A 21,117-nucleotide genomic window follows, 5' to 3' on the forward strand; every position below is an offset into this window, starting at 1 on the left:
CCCGCATGACGCCAAGGGTAAGGCTGCATACACACTGGTGAGTACAATCGATCCAAAAAACTCGGACTGACTTCGCTCTTGTATTACTGCGATTTTTTATACTTTGCACAGACTGTGGCGAAAGAAAAAACGCACGTGTGAATAGACGCGTTACAAACGATGGGTTCTATTTCCGTGTGAGTTGTATGCATCTTGCGACGCACAGAACTTTGTGAGTGCCCTTAAATGGCCATTATTCACAAAGCCTATTTCTATGGAGAGCGGTCAGATATCTGCACAGAAAGGAACCTGACTGATTATCCTGACTTTCCCCTCGTGTGATTCTTGTAGCATTTATTCTCGGCTTTGGAGTCCCACTTGCTATTTACACAAGCCCGACCGGTAACCCAGATTGATGGAAGTTGGAATACCAGCCAAGTTGAAGCTCTTCTGGCGTTTTCCTAAGCATGTGCTCACAAGTTGGCAGCGCTACTTACAGATACTTTCGCTGTGGCCATACTATGAAATACTGAATTTTTATTAGAAAACCGGCTTTCTGTGTTCCGTCTATACGGACTTCCCCGAACATCCTGGAGGTTATATCACTTTCTAATTATCCGTTGAAAATGAGGACTCCCAGACAAGAATAATGAAACTTCTCTACGAAGTCCTTACAAAGTGTGATAACTTTGTACAGTCTTCCCCTGTGCTGCTTGTGCTCTAGATGCTAGTTTCTCCACTTGTGATACATGTACCCAATGGGGGTACACTAGGTCTCAAAATCTGCTCTCTATCGTCATAGCCTTTAATTCATTTGAATGATGGGTATGTGGCTTGAGATTGTTGAGAAACACTGCACCAGACTTTTTTTTTTACTTTTTATTATGGACCTGGAAGTGCTATATGATAGTTTCCATTGTTGGTTTACAGGGTTAAAACTGTCCTCCTTTTAAGCTCTACCTTGTAGTCAATCAGATCAGGGCCTTCATGGAAGGACGCCTACAGGCAGTGAAGTTCTCATCTGCAGGCGCTCAATGCTGATTGCGGCCAACACTTGGGATTGTTTCGTCCGTGATGGAGTCAGTAAAAATGTACCAACTCCGGCTTATAAAAAAAACAAAAACTTATCCTCAGGATAGGTCGTCAATAGTTAATTGCTGGGACTCTGCCCCTCAGAATCTCCGGCAATCTGCTGATCACCCAGCCCGTTGGCAGTGCAGCGGGGTCAAAGGCGGAAGCTTGAGAGGGCTTTGTTCCCATGGAAATCAATGGGAGTTGAAGCCTCCTGCGATATTGCACTTCCACGTATGATCCTGTAGGCAGCGCTACCCTAATGTTTTCAGTGGGAATGAAGATCTCTATGGCGCTTCCAGCTCTAAACAATGGTTTACTACTGGACAACCCCTTTAACATTGAATGGGCTACTGTCACCTGACCAAAATACGGAATGCTGGGAGCATTTTCACATGGATCCATTGGTTTATATGAAGGGAAAACATGTGACTATTATGGGTCTGTATGAAGCCCGTTGGACACATGGATGTGAACCGTGCCCTATAAGGGGTATTGTTTGGCCCATTTTACCGGTGTGGTTGTTGGATGAGTGCGGTGCCGTCTGTCTGTCACTGATGATTCAGGTATACTGTAGAAGATACGGTCACCTGTATGACAGGTAACCTCCCATTGCACAAGTCTGCCCTAGTAATGATCTAATTGCTTGAGATGAAGACATGGATGCCTGCTGAGTCAGACTCCACCGTAGACAGTAGTGACAGACGGGAGTGTTCTGCTAGTAACCCGCGGGTATACTCTGGCAGACCTGGCTAAGTTCTCCTTGGATCAGAGAGCCAGCTCCAAAACATAAGCGGGCCAATAAGAAGACTGTTTGTTCTTGGTGTCCACCTACTGTAGCATTCTGAAAATATTATATAATAGCGCCTGTTCACATCTGTGTTGGGGTTTATGTACAACCATACAGCGGCGTACGCCCACTGTTGGCCACAATGGTAAAAGAAAGTCAACTTTTTTTTTAGTGTTAGCCCACTGTATAGGAAAGTGCAGTCTGCTGTGCAGCTTTAGGCTGGGCTTACATGAGCGGGTCAGATTCTGCGTGTGGGAGGCCCGCAGCGGATTCCGGCTATAAGCCTGGCTGGTGACCCTGCATACGGCAATTAATTGTATTGGGCATGACCGCAGAGGCGGGCATGACCGCAGAGGCACGCACAAGGAGGCCGTCTGCACGGATTCTGCAGTAAAATAGAGAGCGTGCTGCGACCTTTCTTCTGGACACGGAATACACAATTCATATTTGCGAGTGCGATGGAAAATTTGAAAATGAAGTTTACCGCGGATCGTCCGAACGGACGCTGATCGCAGAATCTGCAATTCAAATGCGGTCGTGTGAGGCCGGCCTTATACAGTGAAAAACTGGTATGCTGGCACTAGGCTTGAGAGATTTGACCTAAAAAAAATATAGATATAAAAAAAATATATTTTTTTTCTCGACTTAATCTTTACCTGCGTGATTTTTTTTCTTTTTTTTTCTAAACAAGCTAAAAATACCAAAAAATTAAAAAAATGTTTACAATTCCCATTACCAGTAGTTGTATGGGAAGTGCTGTGCATGCGATTCCCTTGTGTAAAAGTATGTACGAACTTTAGTTCTACACATGAAGCATTGGGTTGTACTGTCCTCTGTCTCCCATCATCAGAGCCCTCATGTACTGTCCTCTTCACCCCCTCATGTAGCACCTTCTTCAGCAGCCACACTTCCCCCTCCTATGTGGTCATGCTCTGTAGCTGTACGCCAATGAGCCGGTAGACCATCTACATATATAAAGACAAAAGCCCTCACTCACTCACTGATTCTCCAACTTCCTGATGGCGTAGAAACATGAAATTAGGCACGAGCATTGATTATGTCATAAATAGGAAAAGTTAATGGGTCCCAACTCGATTTATTCAATTCTAAGCGCAAAAGAATTAGCGTCCAAATTTTACATACGTAATCTAATTCTCTCACTTCCCGATGTAATAGAAACATGAAATTTGGCACAAGCATTGATTATGTCATAAATAGGAAAAGTTAATAGGTCCCAACTCGATTATTCCATTCTAAGCGCAAAAGAATTAGTGTCCAAATTTTATGTACGGAATCTAATTCTCTCACTTCCTGATGTCATTTTATCTAAAGGAAATGTTGCATGGTTACCTCCACGTGGTGTTTCCTGGGTAACGCAGAGAACTATGCAAAATGGTGAATAAATTTTTTTTTACGGTATCTCTAAAGTAACCACGACTTCATAAGATTTTCCGTGTGAACACCAGATAAACACCAGTACCAAATCAACTCGGGCTAAGCCGGGTATATCAGCTATTATGAAATACAAGCCTCAGCTAATTGGTGCTATGCTTGACTCCTGCACTGTCTTCTGGCTCATCAGTGTACGATACCCGAGTCTGTAGCAAGTATACCCACATAATACACACCAAGATAGAACATGCAGTGATTTATCTCGCACGTATATTTCGCACAAGATGTGTGAGCGACACAATGAAAGTCTATGGCCGCTTGCTTGCAGCGTATTACACACGAGCAATACGCAATTATAATATAATATGGTCGTTTGACCCCGGCCTAAAAAAACACACCTCTAATATGGCAATCTGTATTAAATCTTTGGAATCTGTGGCCTACCAGGCTCTTTTGTGCTTCAGGGTGTCCGGTTAAAGACATGTATATACAGTACGTTCTATGTTGGGGGTAAACAAAAATATGGAAACTCCATATGAAATGCATGTGATTTTAATCATTAGCACTGAGCTGCCCTTTTGATCCCTGCTTGGCTGAAAGATTTCCCGCCAAATTTGTGTTAACTTCACCTCTTGCCCTGCTCTGGGTGGTTTTGGGAGCCAGGTGGTAACAACAACTGAGTGGTTCAAACCCCAGAGAGATGTTCACTTCTTCCTGGCAGCATCTCCGTCATATGACCTCCACTTAAAATCCCTCTCTACAAGTCCTATTGAAATATGATTTATGATCCCATGTAGCAAAAGGCATTCATTTTGTACAGTGTTTCCATATTTTTGACCACCCATGTATATAGTTAATACGTTTTGTGATAAGCAAACAATGTGTTAACAAGTTTCCTTTCTTCTGCAGGAGGCTGTGGAGGAGAAGTATGTAGAGGGTGACGCTGACTCTGCTTTTGAAGGCGATGCGGCGGAGGTCCCTACCCCTGCAGATAGCACCCCACAGCTGCTGAACAATGCTCTGTCTGGCATGTCATCCAGGTACAGATGTCTATGAATTACTCTATATGCGTGTGAGGCCGGCCTAACTTTCATAATAAAGATCTTATTTACAAAGGCCCCAAACACTTCTAAATGTTAATCCCCCCCCCCCCCCCCCCCTCTGACTTCAATGAGGTTGTTTGGAGGAGCTTTAGGTGCTTTTACACGATTCCCACGATCCAGCGAGAATGTGAACGATTATCCTTCAGGGTAAATACATGATCCAACTGAACGACAAATGTGACGTCATTCGCTTCTTGTTAACGTATCATTCCGTGTAAACAGGCAGTCATTCGCTTATGAACATCTGCCTGTCTATTGTGAATGCGGGCGGGCCGGAGCAATCTCTGGCCCGCTCCACCTCCATTCAGTTAGCGATTATTGTTCCCAGGGCGACCTACGGATAATTTTGGCAGCCCAACTGCAATCGAGGGTAAAGAGAAAAACAGACAAAAACCCCCAAGGATGTAGAAGCTCATTTTCCCCATTTAGGGTAAAAAAAATTCTTTCCCGACTCCAATCTGATAATCAGAATAATCCCCGAATCACCAACCCTTCTGAAGTAATCAGTGATGTCACATGTATTACTGTATCACTCATGAAAGGCATCCAGACTCCTCCTGTACTCTTTTATCGAGTTCACCATCACAATGTCCTCAGGCAGAGAGTTCCACAGTTTCACTGCTCTTACAGTAAAGAACCCTCTTCTATGTCAATGTAGAAACCTTCTTTCCTCTAGTCGTAGGGGGCGCCCCCTTGTTACTGTCACAGTCCTGGATATAAATAGATGATGGGCGAGATCTCTGTATTGTCCACTCATATATTTATACATAGTTATTAGGTCACCCCTTAGCCGTCTTTTTTTTCTCAAGTAAACAATCCCAATCTTAAAAGCCCATTCCTTTTATTACTTTGGTTGCCGCCTTTGTACCCGCTCAAGCTCTGATATGTCCTTCTTGAGTACCGCAGCCATAACACAATATTCCATGTGTGGTCTGACCAGTGACTTGTAAAGAACAATGTTCTCATCGTGGGCCCCTAGACCCCTTCTGATGCACCCCATGATACTATTTGCCTTGGCAGCAGCTGCCTGACACTGGTTGCTCCAGTGAAGCTTATCACTAACTAAAGCCCCCAAGTCCTTTTCCATGTCCGTGTTCCCCAGTGGTTTCCCATTTAGTGTGTAATGGTGACATGTATTTCCCTGTCCATGTGCAGAACCTTACATTTATCAGTGTTACACCAGTTAATAAAGACATGAGGCAATGGTTTACACAAGGTTGGGCATCCATAGGCTTCTGTTTACCCAATGGATACCAAAAGAGGTGTTTTTTGTTTTTGTTTGTATAGAAAAGCATGGTTTACCTTCTTTTAAAGAGTTTTCAGTAACCTATTGGACATGATTAGTTCACAGTTTCCAAGTCTAGATGGCTTTCATTTCATTTGCAGAAATGTGGGTTAATGGTGGTCTGTGCCTCTTAGTTAGAGATGAGCGAGCATACTCGCTAAGGGCAAATACTCGAGTACATTCGGGGGCTGACGCGGGTGAGCAGGAGGAGATCTCCCTCCCCGCCCCCCCGCCAGCACCCGGATCTTTTCTCACGAGCGGGCAGGTAATCGCCAAGGATAATACTCGCTCCAGTATTTGCCCTTGGCGAGTATGCTTGCTCATCTCTACTCTTAGTATATTCTGCAGGCAATTGAGGATCACCCGATTTTGCTCTGCCCATTGTAATTCTGATTTAGCAGATCACAGAACATTATGATGAACGTTTAATCAATATTCTCGTTATGTTTCAGATGGAAGAACTGGTGGATTCGGGGGATTTTCAGCTTAACAATGATCACATTGTTTTTTTTCCTCATCTACTTGGGACCTGCTATGCTGATACTTCTGGTAAGTTTTTTACAACTTGTTTAACATTTAAGGGGCATATCCAGGAACAGTAAAAAAAAAAAAAAAGGGTCTCCTTTTCTTCTAGGAGCAGCGCCATGTCTGTCCATGGCCGTATCTGGTATTGCGGTTTATCCTGAGTCAAGCCGTTGAGCTGACAAGAGAGTAGCCTTTAACTGAACCCAAAGTGAAATATGCTATTGTGCTAAAATATCCGTCCTTTGGGCTTTCTTTGTTTTTCTAGTGGCTTTGCCAAGGTTTACAGTTAGGTTAGTGCTAAGTAAATATGTGTGGCAAGAGACGACTTCCTTTTATACTGATTTGTTTCATTGCTACTCTCATGCATTGACTGAGCCTCATTTAGTCTTCCTATAGTCACATCCTTGATATCGGATTACCCAGCGGTAGCGTTTAGAGGGTCAAATGAGTCATGAATATTGTATAGAATGTGTCTAGCATAATAGATGAATTGTAACCCATCTGCATAGATTGTTGATTCCCATACTTATTACCAGGGGAACCCTGCAAACGTTTTCTCACTCCCGGGGAACCCCTTATCTTGGGTTTTTACCTTGAATGTAAACACTCTACATTTCATGACTCTACGCTTCTGTATTTCGGCCTGGTATCTTGGAGCAGGTTGAGATCGGTTTTCCATCCTTCCTGTAATAAGTTCTTGCTGCTGTTGTATTGTAGGGACCTTGAGCAGTCTCCAAGGATCCTTGGTTGGCAGACACGGGCATAGGTAATATGTTGTAACCGAAGTAACAGGAGAAGGGTGGATTTTGGGCTAGAATACATTTTTCACATATTCGAATTGTTGTATACTATTAAATGGGTTTTCCAGGGAGAATACTACTGGTGACATGTCCTTTAGGATAGGTCACCAATAGTTGATCGCCTGGGGTTCGCCACTCAGGATCCTGAGCGATCAGCTGAGCAGGCGCATGCGTTCAGCACCGCAAATACTCAGAGCGGAAGTCTCTGCGCTGACCTCCGTATGGTGGCCGGCGCTTGTAACTGCAGACACGGCTCGTGTTGATTTTAATGAGAGCCGTGCCTACAGTTACAAGCGCCGCCCACTACATAGAGGTCAGCGCAGAGACTTCCGCTCTCTGACCTCTATGTATTTGCGGCACTGACAGCAAGCCCCTGCTCGGCTGATCAGTCAGGGTCCCGAGCGACGGACACCAGCCGATCAACTATTGATGACCTATCTTGAGAATAGGTCATCAGTAGTATTCTACCTGGAAAACCCCTTTAACCCCTTGAGTGGCACGCCCGGAAATCTTCCGGGACGAGCTCCACTGCTCATAGTGACATAGCCCGGAAGATTTCCGGGCTATGTGTCACTATGGGAGCTGCAGAGCACAATGCCACAAGCTGTGACAGTGTGCTCTGCCTGCACAGACCCACAGAGAACAAAGCAAGGGCTTTGAAAAACCAGCAGAAGATATTGCCGACATGCCGGCAATCTCCTGCTTTGTTTACAGGTTGCCATAGAGACTATCGGCTTGTCAGAAGCAAGCCGATGGTCTCTGTGGCAGGGAGAGCTGGTTGTTAGCTGTCAGAGGACAGCTAGGTACCAGCTCTTACAGCAGAGATCAGAGAAAACCTCCGATCTCTGCTGTGTTAACCCTTTACATGCTGCAGTCTATGTGACTGCAGCATGTAAAGGGCTGTCACTGCAGCATGTAAAGGGCTGTCACCATCGGACCCCCGGAATGTGATCAGGGGTACTGATGGGTCCCTGTGGAAGTCCCCTAAAGGGACAAAAGAAAAAAAAAAGTAAAAAAATTATAAAAAAAATAATAAAACCACTTGTCTCCCTTTACTTTGTAAAAAATCAAAAATACAATCACACATGTGGTATCCGTGCGTCGTAATGACCCAGAGAAGGAAGTTAATGCATTATTTAACCCCTTAATGACATGGCCCCTTTTTTTCTTTTTTCCCCATTTCTTTTTTTCCTCCCCCCTGTTTAAAAAATCACAACCTGTCCCACAAAAAACAAGCCCTCATATGGCCATGTCAATGGAAAAATGAAAAAGTTATGGCTCTTGAGACGCAACTGCAAAATTAGTTGAAATTCAATGATTAGACCATTTTTAAAAACCTGCCCTGGTGGGCACGACAGGGTGGTAGGAAACCCGCCACTCAAGGGGTTAAAGTATCTGAGTAATGGACCAAGAATTGGTTGGGTTGGTTGCTAGTTTACAAATTTTACGACCCTGTCATTTAGCGTGTACAGTAGATGGTAGTTTTGCCCTCTTATGTAAGGAGACCCGCTGAACTTGGCCCTTCATACTATCACAGGCTGTAGAGTTTATTGGTCTTTTAATGACATCTGGAGTCTTATGCAAGATCATTCAGCAAACAAAGTCCTTGTCTGCTCCTTGGCTTGGTCCATTGTTTAGGGCTCATCTTAAGAGTTCCATTGATAAATGTACTAAATTGTCCTGCACGGGTTTCTGTTATTCCTAAAGCATGCTTCACTTAAAGGGGTTTTTATACTTCTATTTTAAGGGGTTTTTCCAAGTTAATAACAAAAAAAAAATAACATGTCATCATACCTCAGCACACCTGATTAACACATTGAAGTGAAATCTGTTTTTTCGGGCTCCTGTGATCCCAGGAGGGTCCTTTGTTATTGTTTATGCTGAGGATCTAAGGGGCGTGTCTTTGTATTCTGCTATGCAGATTAGCGGTACAGGCTGTGTGTGTAGCTCCTCCTCCAGACACTGATCTCCACTGGAACCATTCAAGATGCTACTAAAGCGCTCATCACACGTCCCTTCTTTGTTTTTTTTTATTGTATTTTTTTTTGGGGGGGGGGGGGGAAGTTGGATACAACAATTTTAAAGTTGGCAAAATAAAAAAATATGGAGCCGACTAACAGCAATGCCCCAAAAATATTTTCAAATTATAAAAAGAATCAATTTTTCTATGCAGATAGTAAATTTGCAATGGGACTCTTAGAGTGCTTTCACATCTGCGACGGGATTCTGCTTTCCTGCTCTGTTCGGGAAACAGGAAAGGGGAACCCCATGACCAAATGGCTCCATCTTTGGATGTAACTGAAGAGCGCTGGGCGAACCCCACTATAATGGTATCCGCCCGCTTGCCACCTCGCTGTCCGGTTTTGGGACAGAAGCAAAAGAGCCGCATGCTCCGCTTTTTTTCCGGTATTTTAAGCCGCAGCTGTGACAGAACCTCCGACTGGTTCCAACGCAGATGTGCAACCACCCCGACCTTCTCCCATTGCAATCTGTTTGTAAAAGCCGACTATGTTATTTCATTCTTGTACTCCAAACACACATTTGCATGGGAATGTAACTGATAAACTCTTGGTTGGAGTCGTGGCTGGCATCTGGAGATCAGTGGACTGCAAAGAAGGCATGGAGTAGCATATAGAGCTCTGATGAGACCACATCGGGAGTACTATGTTCAGTTCTGGAGACCTCCCCTTAAGAAAGACTTCGAGGCAATGGAGTCCAAAGACGAGCTACAGAAATGGTGGAAGGTCTCAAGAATGACTTGAAGAACTTCTTCTATAGCCTGGAGGAGAGAAGGGAAAAAGGGGACATGGTTGAAAGGGTATAAATAAGGATCTGGATGGAAGTGGTTTTATTCTAGAAGAATAAGGGGCACAATCTGAGATTCGTTTGGGAGGAAATCAGTAGCAACCTAAGAAAATATTGTTTTACTGAAAGAGTAATAGATGCTTAAAGGGCCAGTGCCAAGACCTTGAAGCAGCATAAATTACATTAGCTGAGGGAACGGGGAATCCAGAGAGGTATGTTTTATACTCGTGCCCCCCTGAGTGTGACTCTTCAGATGGCTCTGTGCTCACGCTCTCCCATAGAGCTGAATGGAAGAGCGCATGCACAGAGCTTTTTCCATAGTCACACGGTGACTTTTATATTGTACTGATGGGGGGAAAGGCTTCTGAAAGGTCGTTGTGTTAGTATGCAAAAAGTTAGGCTGCTTTCACATCTGCATCAGGGTGACAGTCTCCTGCTCTGTTAGGGGAGCAGGAAAGGGGAAACTCCTGTCCGAATGGGTCCTCCTTATGGCGGAGCCGAACAGAACCCATTGACTATAATGTGGTCTGTTTGGTTTCCACTCAGCGCTATTTCTTCCAGTATTTTTTACTGGATTTGAGACGGAACCTGCAATTGGAGGCTCCAGCGCAGATGAGAACCAGGCCTAAGTTGGTTACACAATGAGGTTATTTACTAATTTTGTCTTAAAGGGGTTCTGACATAAAAAAAAAAAAATTGTACTCACCTTGCCTGGCCTGGCCCGATCGCCAGGCATGTCCCCTCCAGCCGGCATCTTCTTCTGTGCCTTTAAAGCAGAGCAGGAGCGGTCAAAAAGACCGCTTCCTGCTCTGGTCCGTCCGTCAGGCACTTCCGAGGTGAACGGACGGACCGCCCACAGCAAGCACGTCACAAGCAGTGCTTGCTGTGGGCGGCCCATCCGTCCTGCTGAACTCCGGAGTGCTGCGCATGCGCAGTGGAGACGCAGCCCGTCCTGACTCCTGTCAGAGGGCACCTCTCCACTGCGCATGCGCGCGATCCCGGAGCGGCGCGGCTCGTGCAGACAGAAGAGGAGGAACAGCGCCTGTTGGGAGATGACCCCCCCGATGTCAACAACAACAGAAGAACAGGTAAGTGTTCTCTTTTTATGCTTTAGCAGCCATTAAACCATGGGTTCCCTGGGTCCATTAGGCAGACCAGAGAACAATGGCTGCTAAAGCATAAAAACATTATTTGTGTCAGAACCCCTTTAAATTGCACCAGATTTATCTCGGTAGCTCTGCTGAAAGACAAATCTGTTGAATTTTAAGACCGTCTAGTCTAAGTTTAGCTATTAGTTGGCTTAGTTTATGCCCAAAATTGCTACAAAAGTTTTGTCACAATTTGTAGCAATTTGGCACAATTTAAGCCATGCCTCTTTTTTTCAGACAAGTTGGAAAAAACTGTCCAACAGGGTCTAAAACAGCTAGTAAATTTGCTGAACAGCATGTAATACAATTTTCGGGAACCCTTTGCACCAGAAAACTGTTGTATTTTCAATAGCAAATAGGCCCCATTGAGTTTGAAAGGGAGGTTTGGCAAGGACCACCTTTCTGGTTCCATGCGGTGAACCAGCCTACAGAGATCCAACAGCAGGGGATGGACAATATAAGCCTTTGACATTCCGAAAGTTTCCTCCTTCTATGTGTTGCGTTGCATCAGTTAAACCGTTGGCTGTACATTGGTCATTCTTCATTGACAGCCCCAGGCACTAACTTATAGCGGCAGCCCTGATTATGAAGCCCCGCCTTTTTGAGCTCTATATGCTTAAATCTTAGTAAGTGACCCATTCCTTCAGCATCCTTAATGAGCACAGTTTGTCATTAGCAATATTGCTGAGTTCACACTGTTTGGCTTTGACCTGCGACTCGTAAACTGTGAAGAAGCCCTTCTAGGTGCGGAGGGAAGTAACCTGCTCTGTTCTATCCATGGCACACTTGGTAGGGCTAACATATACTTATCTGTCTTTCAGGTATCTGCAATCCAGGTGAAATGCTTCCATGAAATAATCTCCATTGGCCACAGATTTTACAAGTCTTATGAGCTCCCATGGTTCAGAACTCTTAGTTGGTAGGTAATGGTGTATCAGCAGAATGGTTCGGCTTCCATCGTGATGCCTAGAAGTATGTAGGTGCACAATACTCATCTGGAGAATGTGAATGATTTGGTTTTCTTTTGGTTGTTCTATAATGTCATATTTGACTAAAAAAACAACGGCATTTGTTCTGAACTCGGCATGAACACGACTTTTTAACCACTTAATGACATTGCCTTAAGGACCAAGCCTAAAGTTACCTTTAGATTGAATGATCATTATCGTTCAAAAAAAATTATTCTCTCCCCCCCTCTCCCTCTCTGCCCCCCTCTCTGCCCCTCTCTCTGCCCCTCTCTCTGCCCCTCTCTCTCTGCCCCTCTCTCTCTGCCCCTCTCTCTCTGCCCCTCTCTCTCTGCCCCTCTCTCTCTGCCCCTCTCTCTCTGCCCCTCTCTCTCTGCCCCTCTCTCTCTGCCCCTCTCTCTCTGCCCCTCTCTCTCTGCCCCTCTCTCTCGCCCCTCGACAAAAAATTTGCCAATGGCGCGCTGCGGCAGGGAGAGGCCAAAACAGGCACGCCACAGTGGGGAGGAGCCAAAAACTGGGGCGGGGTCGAACACGGCTTGATGCTCGTTCGAGTAATGAGCACCATCGAGTACGCTAATATTCGAATGAGCATCAAGCTCGGCAAAGTATGTTCGCTCAACTCTAGTGGTAATACATTTTGAACGCTTTTACTTATCGATGTGATTCTGAGATTTTTTGGAGACCTTTTGTAGTTTTAGTGGTAAATTTTCATCAATCATCAATATATTTTGTCTTTATTTAATATAATATTTTAAAAAAATTTCTAATTTTCAAACTGAGTTTTTCTCATTGTAAGACAGTGAAACAACAAAATCATTAATATTTAATATTGGCCTACTTGTATTTTGCAATCATTTTTTAGGTGTCGTATTATTTTTTTAGGGTTTTACAAAGTATATAAGTTTAGCAGTAATTTTTCACATTTTACTAGCACATTTCAAAAGCTGAATTTCAAGGACCAATTCAGTGCTGACACGGATTTGAAGAGCCTATTTATCAGAAAACCCCTATGAATCACCCCATTTTAAAAACTGCACCCCTCAAAGTATTTAAAGTGCCATCTAGGAAGTTTATTAACTCCTTATTTATTTATCTCTCCCTGACTCTGACAAAACCCCGAACCCTTGTCCCCAATCTATTGTCTGTTTTGGGAAACTTCCAGAGGCCATCAGGCCTTAAAATTAAAGGGGTTGTCCCGCGCCGAAACGTTTTTTTTTTTTTTCAATAGCCCCACCGTTCGGTGCGAGACAAACCCGATGCAGGGGTTTAAAAAAAAACAAAAAACGGATAGTACTTACCCGAATCCCCGCAATCCGGTGACTTCTTACTTACCTTGCGAAGATGGCCGCCGGGATCTTCACCCTCGGTGGACCGCAGGTCTTCTGTGCGGTCCATTGCCGATTCCAGCCTCCTGATTGGCTGGAATCGGCACACGTGACGGGGCGGAGCTACGAGGAGCAGCTCTCTGGCACGAGCGGCCCCATTCAGAAGGGAGAAGACCGGACTGCGCAAGCGCGTCTAATCGGGCGATTAGACGCTGAAGATTAGACGGCACCATGGGGACGGGGACGCTAGCAACGGAACAGGTAAGTGAATAACTTCTGTATGGCTCATAATTAATGCACGATGTACATTACAAAGTGCATTAATATGGCCATACAGAAGTGTATACCCCAACTTTGTTTCGCGGGACAACCCCTTTAACCAATCAAAATCTGAAATTCTTCACTGTAATGGTGCATCATCTCTGACTCCACTCCTGGCAAACCCAGTATTCCCCCAAAGATTGGATACCGCAAGCTTTTCCAGGTGGCAGGTCCATAACTACCCTAAAGGACTTCCTGCTTCATGGTAGGCTAACCTCACTATCCTCCTTCAGAAACCATTTCCAACCTCCACCAACAGAGTGGTGGAGAATAATTCAGGTATTCCACTTCTGGTCCTCTCTGGTTCCCCCAGAGTCTAAAGTGGAAATGAATCCACTAGAGGCGCTCTGCAAATATTGCCCAATTTTCCCAGGCACGTTGTCACATCTCTATTATGCACTAAATAAAAAAGCAACAGGATAAATTGCCTTACATGACCCAATGGGAATCAGGCTTAAATGCCTCCTTATCTATAGAAAGATGGCGCCACTGTGGTGAAAGTCTAAGCAAAAATAGCTGGCTATTGGGCAATAAACCGAGAAATGTCCCCTTTAAGCTTCTCAAATTACTAACGACCACTTGTCTGTTATTATGTGAGTGATTCTCATGCCCCGCCCCTGGGTGTGGCTATGTCTGTCACGCACATATCATGTAGCAGATCTGTGTCTGTGCTGTAACTCTCATGTCATGTAACAAAGCTGAGTTTGTAACATGCACATGTACTGTGGCACAGCGGTCTGTCACGTCATGTATCAGAGCTGTGTCTGTGCTGTGACACGCATGCCATGTAGCAAAGCTGAGTTTGTAACATGCACATGTACTGTGGCACAGCGGTCTGTCACGTCATGTATCAGAGCTGTGTCTGTGCTGTGAGACGCATGCCATGTAGCAGAGCTCGGTTTGTAACATGCTCATGTCATGTAGTACAGCTGTGTCTGTTACGCGCATATAATGTAGCAGAGCTGTGTTTGTACCATGCACATGTCATGTCTGTCAGGCGCATGCCATGTAGCAGAGCTGTGTCTGTGCTGTAACTCTCATGTCATGTAGCAAAGCTGAGTTTGTAACATGCACATGTACTGTGGCACAGCGGTCTGTCACGTCATGTATCAGAGCTGTGTCTGTGCTGTGACACGCATGCCATGTAGCAGAGCTCAGTTTGTAACATGCTCATGTCATGTAGTACAGCTGTGTCTGTTACGCGCATGCCATGTAGCAGAGCTGTATCTGTGCCGCGCATGCCAGGTAGCAGAGCTGTGGGTGTCTGTCACACGCCCATGTATCACAGCTGTGTGTGTGTGTGATGTGCATGTAGCAGAGCTGTGTGCGCATTGCGCCACCAGAAACACTGGTACTATAATTTCCTAGTAATTACTAGTACAATTTATAACTATGACCGCTCGTGCCCACATTGCTTATAAATGGCGACAATCGCATCTACACTTTAATCCCCTCATTGCCCGAATTAACAGGACACTTGTGAACGAGAGGTTGGCTGCCATACGTCAGGACAAGATGGCACAATTTGAGTCCATTTGGGAACCGTGGATCAACTTTGTCAATATCCCTAACCTACAATACCGCCTCCAACTCTTAACTACTTCACTGGCCACTGGAACCTAAAGCAGATCATTAAAGGGGTTGTCCCGCGCCGAAACGAGTTTTTTTTTTTTTCAATAGCCCCCCGTTCGGCGCGAGACAAACCCGATGCAGGGGTTAAAAAAGAAAACGGGATAGTGCTTACCTGAATCCACGCGCTCCGGTGACTTCTTACTTACCTGGTGAAGATGGCCGCCGGGATCTTCTCCCTCGGTGGACCGCAGGTCTTCTGTGCGGTCCATTGCCGATTCCAGCCTCCTGATTGGCTGGAATCGGCACGTGATGGGGCGGAGCTACAAGGAGCCGCTCTCCAGCACAAGCTGCCCCATTCAGAAAAGAAGAAGACAGGACTGCGCAAGCGCGTCTAATCGGGCGATTAGACGCTGAAAATTAGACGGCACCATGGCGACGGGGACGCTAGCAACGGAACAGGTAAGTGAATAACTTCTGTATGGCTCATAATTAATGCACAATGTACATTACAAAGTGCATTAATATGGCCATACAGAAGTGTATGACCCCACTTGCTTTCGCGGGACAACCCCTTTAAGGAGAAAGATAAATGATCGGATAAGTTAAGAAAAGGAAAAAAATACCGCCATCCTGACCTGCCGAAACATTCTAACACAGTGCTTCTATGAGGCTGTCCTGTTTAACCCCTCACCTCCCCCTATACAATGTTGGTTTTATATTTGTACAAGTTTATGACTGTTTCTTAGTACAAGTCTCAGAACTGAGTCGATTTTATCTACGCCACGAATTCCTGTTGTTGTGCCAAATTTTCCTCCCCTACATGGGGTCTATGCGGCAGGAATGTTGCAACAGTTTGAAATCACTTCCAATAAATGTTTTTGGAACCTAAAAGTACTGGGCTCCCCCCTTCCAGGTCCCCATATGCTAGGACCCTGATGACCTCCTCCTGGCATTCAGGAAAGCTGCCCTTTTGGCTGGCACACCAATATAGCACATGGGCATTATACGATTCTTTTTATACCACCCCCTTGTTTTCCGCTTGGCATTGTACTGCCCGAGTACTTGGTCACACTGGTCAACCCCTCCCATGTACCTACTGTAGTCAAGGTCGCAGTCTGGCCTGGGGGTCTGGTACCTTGTACTGGGCAGGGGGGTGCTGTGGCTGACTTGGAATGAGGTGACTGGTATGCTCACAGCCTGCCACCTCCAGAATCTGCTTGCGCGGCCCCGTTCCCCTTTGGGCTTCATTCATCGCCATCCTGGGCCACAACAATATAATATGGCCAGATGCCGTTCTAGAACCGCCCAGTGTAAGGCCCCCTGCACACGGGCGGAATTTCCTGCAGAATTTCCACCCGTGCCCGCCTGCATAGGATTGCATTACAAAACGCAATCTTATGCAGACGGCCGCGACGCGGAAAACAAATCGCGGAATGTTCTCTTTCTGTGCGGGTCTCGCAGAGGCCCGCACAGAAACGTCACTCCTGGCGCGCCGGCTCTGCTCTGCGCAAGCGCTGGCTGGGCGGCAGCCGGCACATGACAGAGCTTCGGAGATGCCGGGAGTGAATTCTCGCAGCGGGATCCGACCCGGCCGTCTGCAGGCGGCCTTAGATGTCATCCTTGAGTTTACTGCTCCTATATGTGATTTTTACTGTAATTCCAATGACTGTCTCCAACCTCTTCTGCGGTGCGCTTGCTATTCACAAGCGGGGAGTGACACTTGGCTGTGCCTTGGAAGTCCCTGCTTCCGCTCTGAAGGCTTGGCACGCTCCTCCAGGTTCTCTCCTTTCACTTAAGATTAAAGTAGGCCAGAACACAGTGTGACTGAGGCAGAATGTTAACACGCCGCCTGAAATCCTGTTCTTGTCCTGCTGCTGGGGTGCAGCTCCAGACTTTACCTTTGGCATCAGTAGTCTGTAACAGACTATCAGCAGTTACTACCGTGTTTCCCCGAAAATCAGACAGTGTCTTATATTAATTTTTGTTCAAAAAGGTTTAACTTTTTTACAGGTATAGCTGCCTGGACACTATTTAAATTGATGTTTTTAATTAACTGTTAACAGGGCTTAATTTTGGAGTAGGGCTTATATTTCAAGCATCCTCAAAAAGCCTGAAAAATCATTTTGCATCCTCAAAAATTCTGGAAAATCATGCTATGTCTTATTTTCAGGGTATGTCTTATTTTCAGGGAAACAGGGTAGATTTAGGGCCAATCTCGCAGCGCTGTGCTGCAACAAGAAGCTGGAAGTCATCATTATCGCTCTAGATCTATGGAAGAAGCAGGACCGAAAAGCTGAATGCATTGCACCAATTAGAAAATATCACATTGCACAGGTCAAGCAAAAGTCCTGGAATATCTGAAGATGGGACGCTTTTTTTTAAATGTATACACAAATGTTTAGAATTAAATCCACCCATTATAAACAATGTCTTTTTTTTTTTTCTGGGACAACCTTTTAAAGGAGTATTCCGAGACTTAAAAAAAAAAAAAAAAAAAAATACTACCCGCCGGACAGATCCCTGCCGATCAGCTGGTTCCTCTGGCTGCAGTCATTGCGGTCAGCACAGGAAGCACTGACCTATAGCACAGCCTCCTGTGTGGGGACTGCAGCACAGTTCTCATTGGATTCAATGCTGAATCCTGCACTGACTGCAGGGACAGCGGCCATGGGAATCAGCTGCCGGCGGGGATTCAAGCAGCATTAAGGATTACATGCAACTTTTTTTTCTGAGTGGTGATATGACAAAAAAAAATGCAATTCTGGCATTGTAATTTTTTTTTTATTGCATTCACCGTATAATACGATATTTCTGACTTTTATAGATGCAACAATACCAATTATGGTGTTTGTTTTTTCTTTTTTGTTTTTCTTTTTTTTTTTTTTTTTTTTAATATGAAAAATTAGAAAAGGTTTTTTTTGAACTTTTAATGTTTTTTGTAACTTTTGTTTATTTTTTTTAAATTAAGCTTGTTTTTTTAATTTTTTTTTTTTATATATATATACACCCCACAGGGAATTTTAAATTGCAATTGTCTCATTGCCTGTATGGTATATTGCGATACTTCAGTACTTTTACTGTCCGTCAACCTACTAAGTCCTACCACAGACAGAGTTTAATACGCTAAAATCTATGGTAAGCCTGGTAAGCTTCACAAGGTTCCATGCTGCCATGCCAATTTATCTGCATCCGGCGATTGTGTTGCAGGCTGGTTGACAGAGCGCCAGAGTAGCCTCCCCCTTGGTCTAACTGCTTAGATGCCATGGTTAGCATTGGCCATGGCATTTACATGGTTAAACGGTGGAAGTTACGAACTAGCTCCAACTCCGGCCACTGCTGGCACCTTTCAAAAACAGATGATGGCCACGGACTATAGAACTCTCTTGGCAACTGAACTCAACCCATACCTTCCCCTACCACCCATGATGGGTATATCTATCAAAGGTCATTAAGGAATTAAGTGGAATATCTCATGTATTTAATTTCAGTTTAACTAGACAGATGTGAGTCAATAGGAAAGAAGTACTTTTTTTTTTTTCTTCTTTCGTAGCAGTTTTTGTATTTTTATAATCTTTCCTGGGCCTGCCATAGTGAAAGTGCCAGTCCTTTCTGTCCACTATGCTATTGTGCCCTCCAAAGAAGACGGAAGGGAATAGAAACCAGTTCAAACAGAGATCAGTTTGCACCTTTTGGTCTATGATTGTCTCATTCAAGTAACCGTTCCGCTATGGGGTCCTTGTGAATATTAACCCTTTCCAATCCAATTTGTATCCTGGTTTTCCTAGGGCGCTTACTCTTTTTCAGCTGTTATACAACAGCCCTATATGCTGGCTAGAGCCAGTACTGCATGAGGTGACACGTTGGATAGGCTCTGGCAGCAGAGAGGCTGGCAATATACAGTAAGAGAACCCCGATGGACGTCTTCCATCATCGGAGCTGTACAGCCTTAAAGGGGTTGTCCCGCGGCAGCAAGTGGGGTTATGCACTTCTGTATGGCCATATTAATGCACTTTGTAATGTACATTGTGCATTAATTATGAGCCATACAGAAGTTATAAAAAGTTTTTTACTTACCTGCTCCGTTGCTGGCGTCCTCGTTCCCATGGAGGCGACTAATTTTCGCCCTCCGATGGCCAAATTAGCCGCGCTTGCGCAGTCCGGGTCTTCTGCTCTCTTCAATGGAGCCGCTCGTGCAGAATGCCGGCTCCGTGTAGCTCCGCCCCGTCACGTGCCGATGCCAGCCAATCAGGAGGCTGGAATCGGCAATGGACCGCACAGAAGAGCTGCGGTCCACGGAGGAAGAGGATCCCGGCGGCCATCTTCACCGCTAAGTATAGAAGTCACCGGAGCGCGGGGATTCAGGTAAGCGCTCCGGTAAGCTTTCTTTAGGTCCCTGCATCAGGGTTGTCTCGCGCCGACCGGGGGGGGGGGGTTGAAAAAAAAAAAAACCCGTTTCGGCGCGGGACAACCCCTTTAAATCATGATGTCTTCAGAGGTCAGACAGTGGACTGGAAGGGGTTAACACCTGAATGGCGAGCTCAACAGAGAGCTTTAACAATGTGTGAAATAAATAAAACTATCAGTTGGCATCCAGTATGGGTAAGTATGATATGGAAGATAAGGTACTGATCATGAGAGGAAACAGTTTTCTACACTCTTTGGCATTAATCCCATTGAAGAAGACCTTGTACCCAACCTGACATGGCTGGAAACGGTGAAGAATAGATTGTATTCAACTGCACTGCAAGATAAGACCGACTTTGAGTTTTGTATCCCGTTGAAGGTACTTCTCTACACGGGATGCTTATGCGCCCAACTGCCGTCTCACAGGCTACCATGTCGCTCATGTGTTTTACACAGGAGTGATAGTCCTTTAAGGGAATGGAGACAGAGGTTGTTCTGGCCAGCCAACCTCCATACACAGGAAACAGGAGTCGTCAAACATTGAGCGCCTCCTGTTTACTTGACCCGACAGTAACTTTGTTTTTAGTTCTACTTAAAACCAAGCAACTCCGACAAATGAGTGATTTGTCGCTCAGTGCCGTCTCGGCAGCCGCGTGTGCGCGGAATGTACTATGGAGTTTGGGTGGTGATCACCCCATGTAAAGGTACCTTAAAGGGGTTGTCCCGCGAAAGCAAGTGGGGGTATACACTTCTGTATGGCCATATTAATGCACTTTGTAATGTACATTGTGCATTAATTATGAGCCATACAGAAGTTATTCACTTACCTGCTCCGTTGCTGGCGTCCCCGTCGCCATGGTGCCGTCTAATTTCAGCGTCTAATCTCCCGATTAGACGCGCTTGCGCAGTCCGGTCTTCTCCCTTCTGAATGGGGCCGCTTGTGCTGGAGAGCTGCTCCTCGTAGCTCCGCCCCATCACGTGTGCCGATTCCAGCCAATCAGGAGGCTGGAATCGGCAATGGACCGCACAGAGCCCACGGTGCACCATGGGAGAAGATCTGCGGTGCATCGTGGGGGAAGATCCCGGCGGCCATCTTCGCAAGGTAAGTAAGAAGTCACCGGAGCGCGGCGATTCGGGTAAGTACTATGCGGGTTTTTTTTTTAAACCCCTGCATCGGGTTTGTCTCGCGCCGAACGGGGGGGCTATTGAAAAAAAAACCCGTTTCGGCGCGGGACAACCCCTTTAACCAATCTCTTGTGTAATAATCACACCATTATTTCCACCGCAGAATCCGGAGACGTGACAACTTCCATTAAACATCTAAAATCTGAATATCCTTTATTTCAGGTACTTCCTTCTGTGTGTTAACTATTTCTTCTACGGGGAGACTCTGGCAGACTATTTTGCTACGTTTGTACAAAGGGAAGAATCTCTCCAATTCCTGATCCGCTATCATCGCTTTATATCATTTGCACTTTATGTCATAGGTGAGTTACCAGAGTATGACACCATACCACTTTGTATGCAGTCATTCGTTTTCACTTCAGTGTGTAGATACAGGGCGAGTCAAAAGTTTGGACACGACTTTTCATTCCATGTTTCATTTTCCTTTATTCTCTACGTTGTAGATTC

General features: G+C 45.3%; 1 protein-coding gene across 1 annotated transcript in view; it reads left to right on the forward strand.

Annotated features, from left to right (window-relative positions):
• CDS1 (CDP-diacylglycerol synthase 1) overlaps nt 1-21,117 on the forward strand; it is a 68,688-nt gene that overhangs the window by 21,282 nt on the left and 26,289 nt on the right. The window contains exons 2-5 of the mRNA XM_066574357.1: nt 4,142-4,272; nt 6,073-6,169; nt 11,720-11,817; nt 20,833-20,972. Coding sequence (XP_066430454.1) covers nt 4,142-4,272; nt 6,073-6,169; nt 11,720-11,817; nt 20,833-20,972 — 466 coding nt within the window. The remainder of the gene's footprint in view (nt 1-4,141; nt 4,273-6,072; nt 6,170-11,719; nt 11,818-20,832; nt 20,973-21,117) is intronic.

The sequence above is a fragment of the Eleutherodactylus coqui genome, chromosome 7 (assembly GCF_035609145.1).
Source record: "Eleutherodactylus coqui strain aEleCoq1 chromosome 7, aEleCoq1.hap1, whole genome shotgun sequence".
Taxonomy (NCBI): domain Eukaryota; kingdom Metazoa; phylum Chordata; class Amphibia; order Anura; family Eleutherodactylidae; genus Eleutherodactylus; species Eleutherodactylus coqui.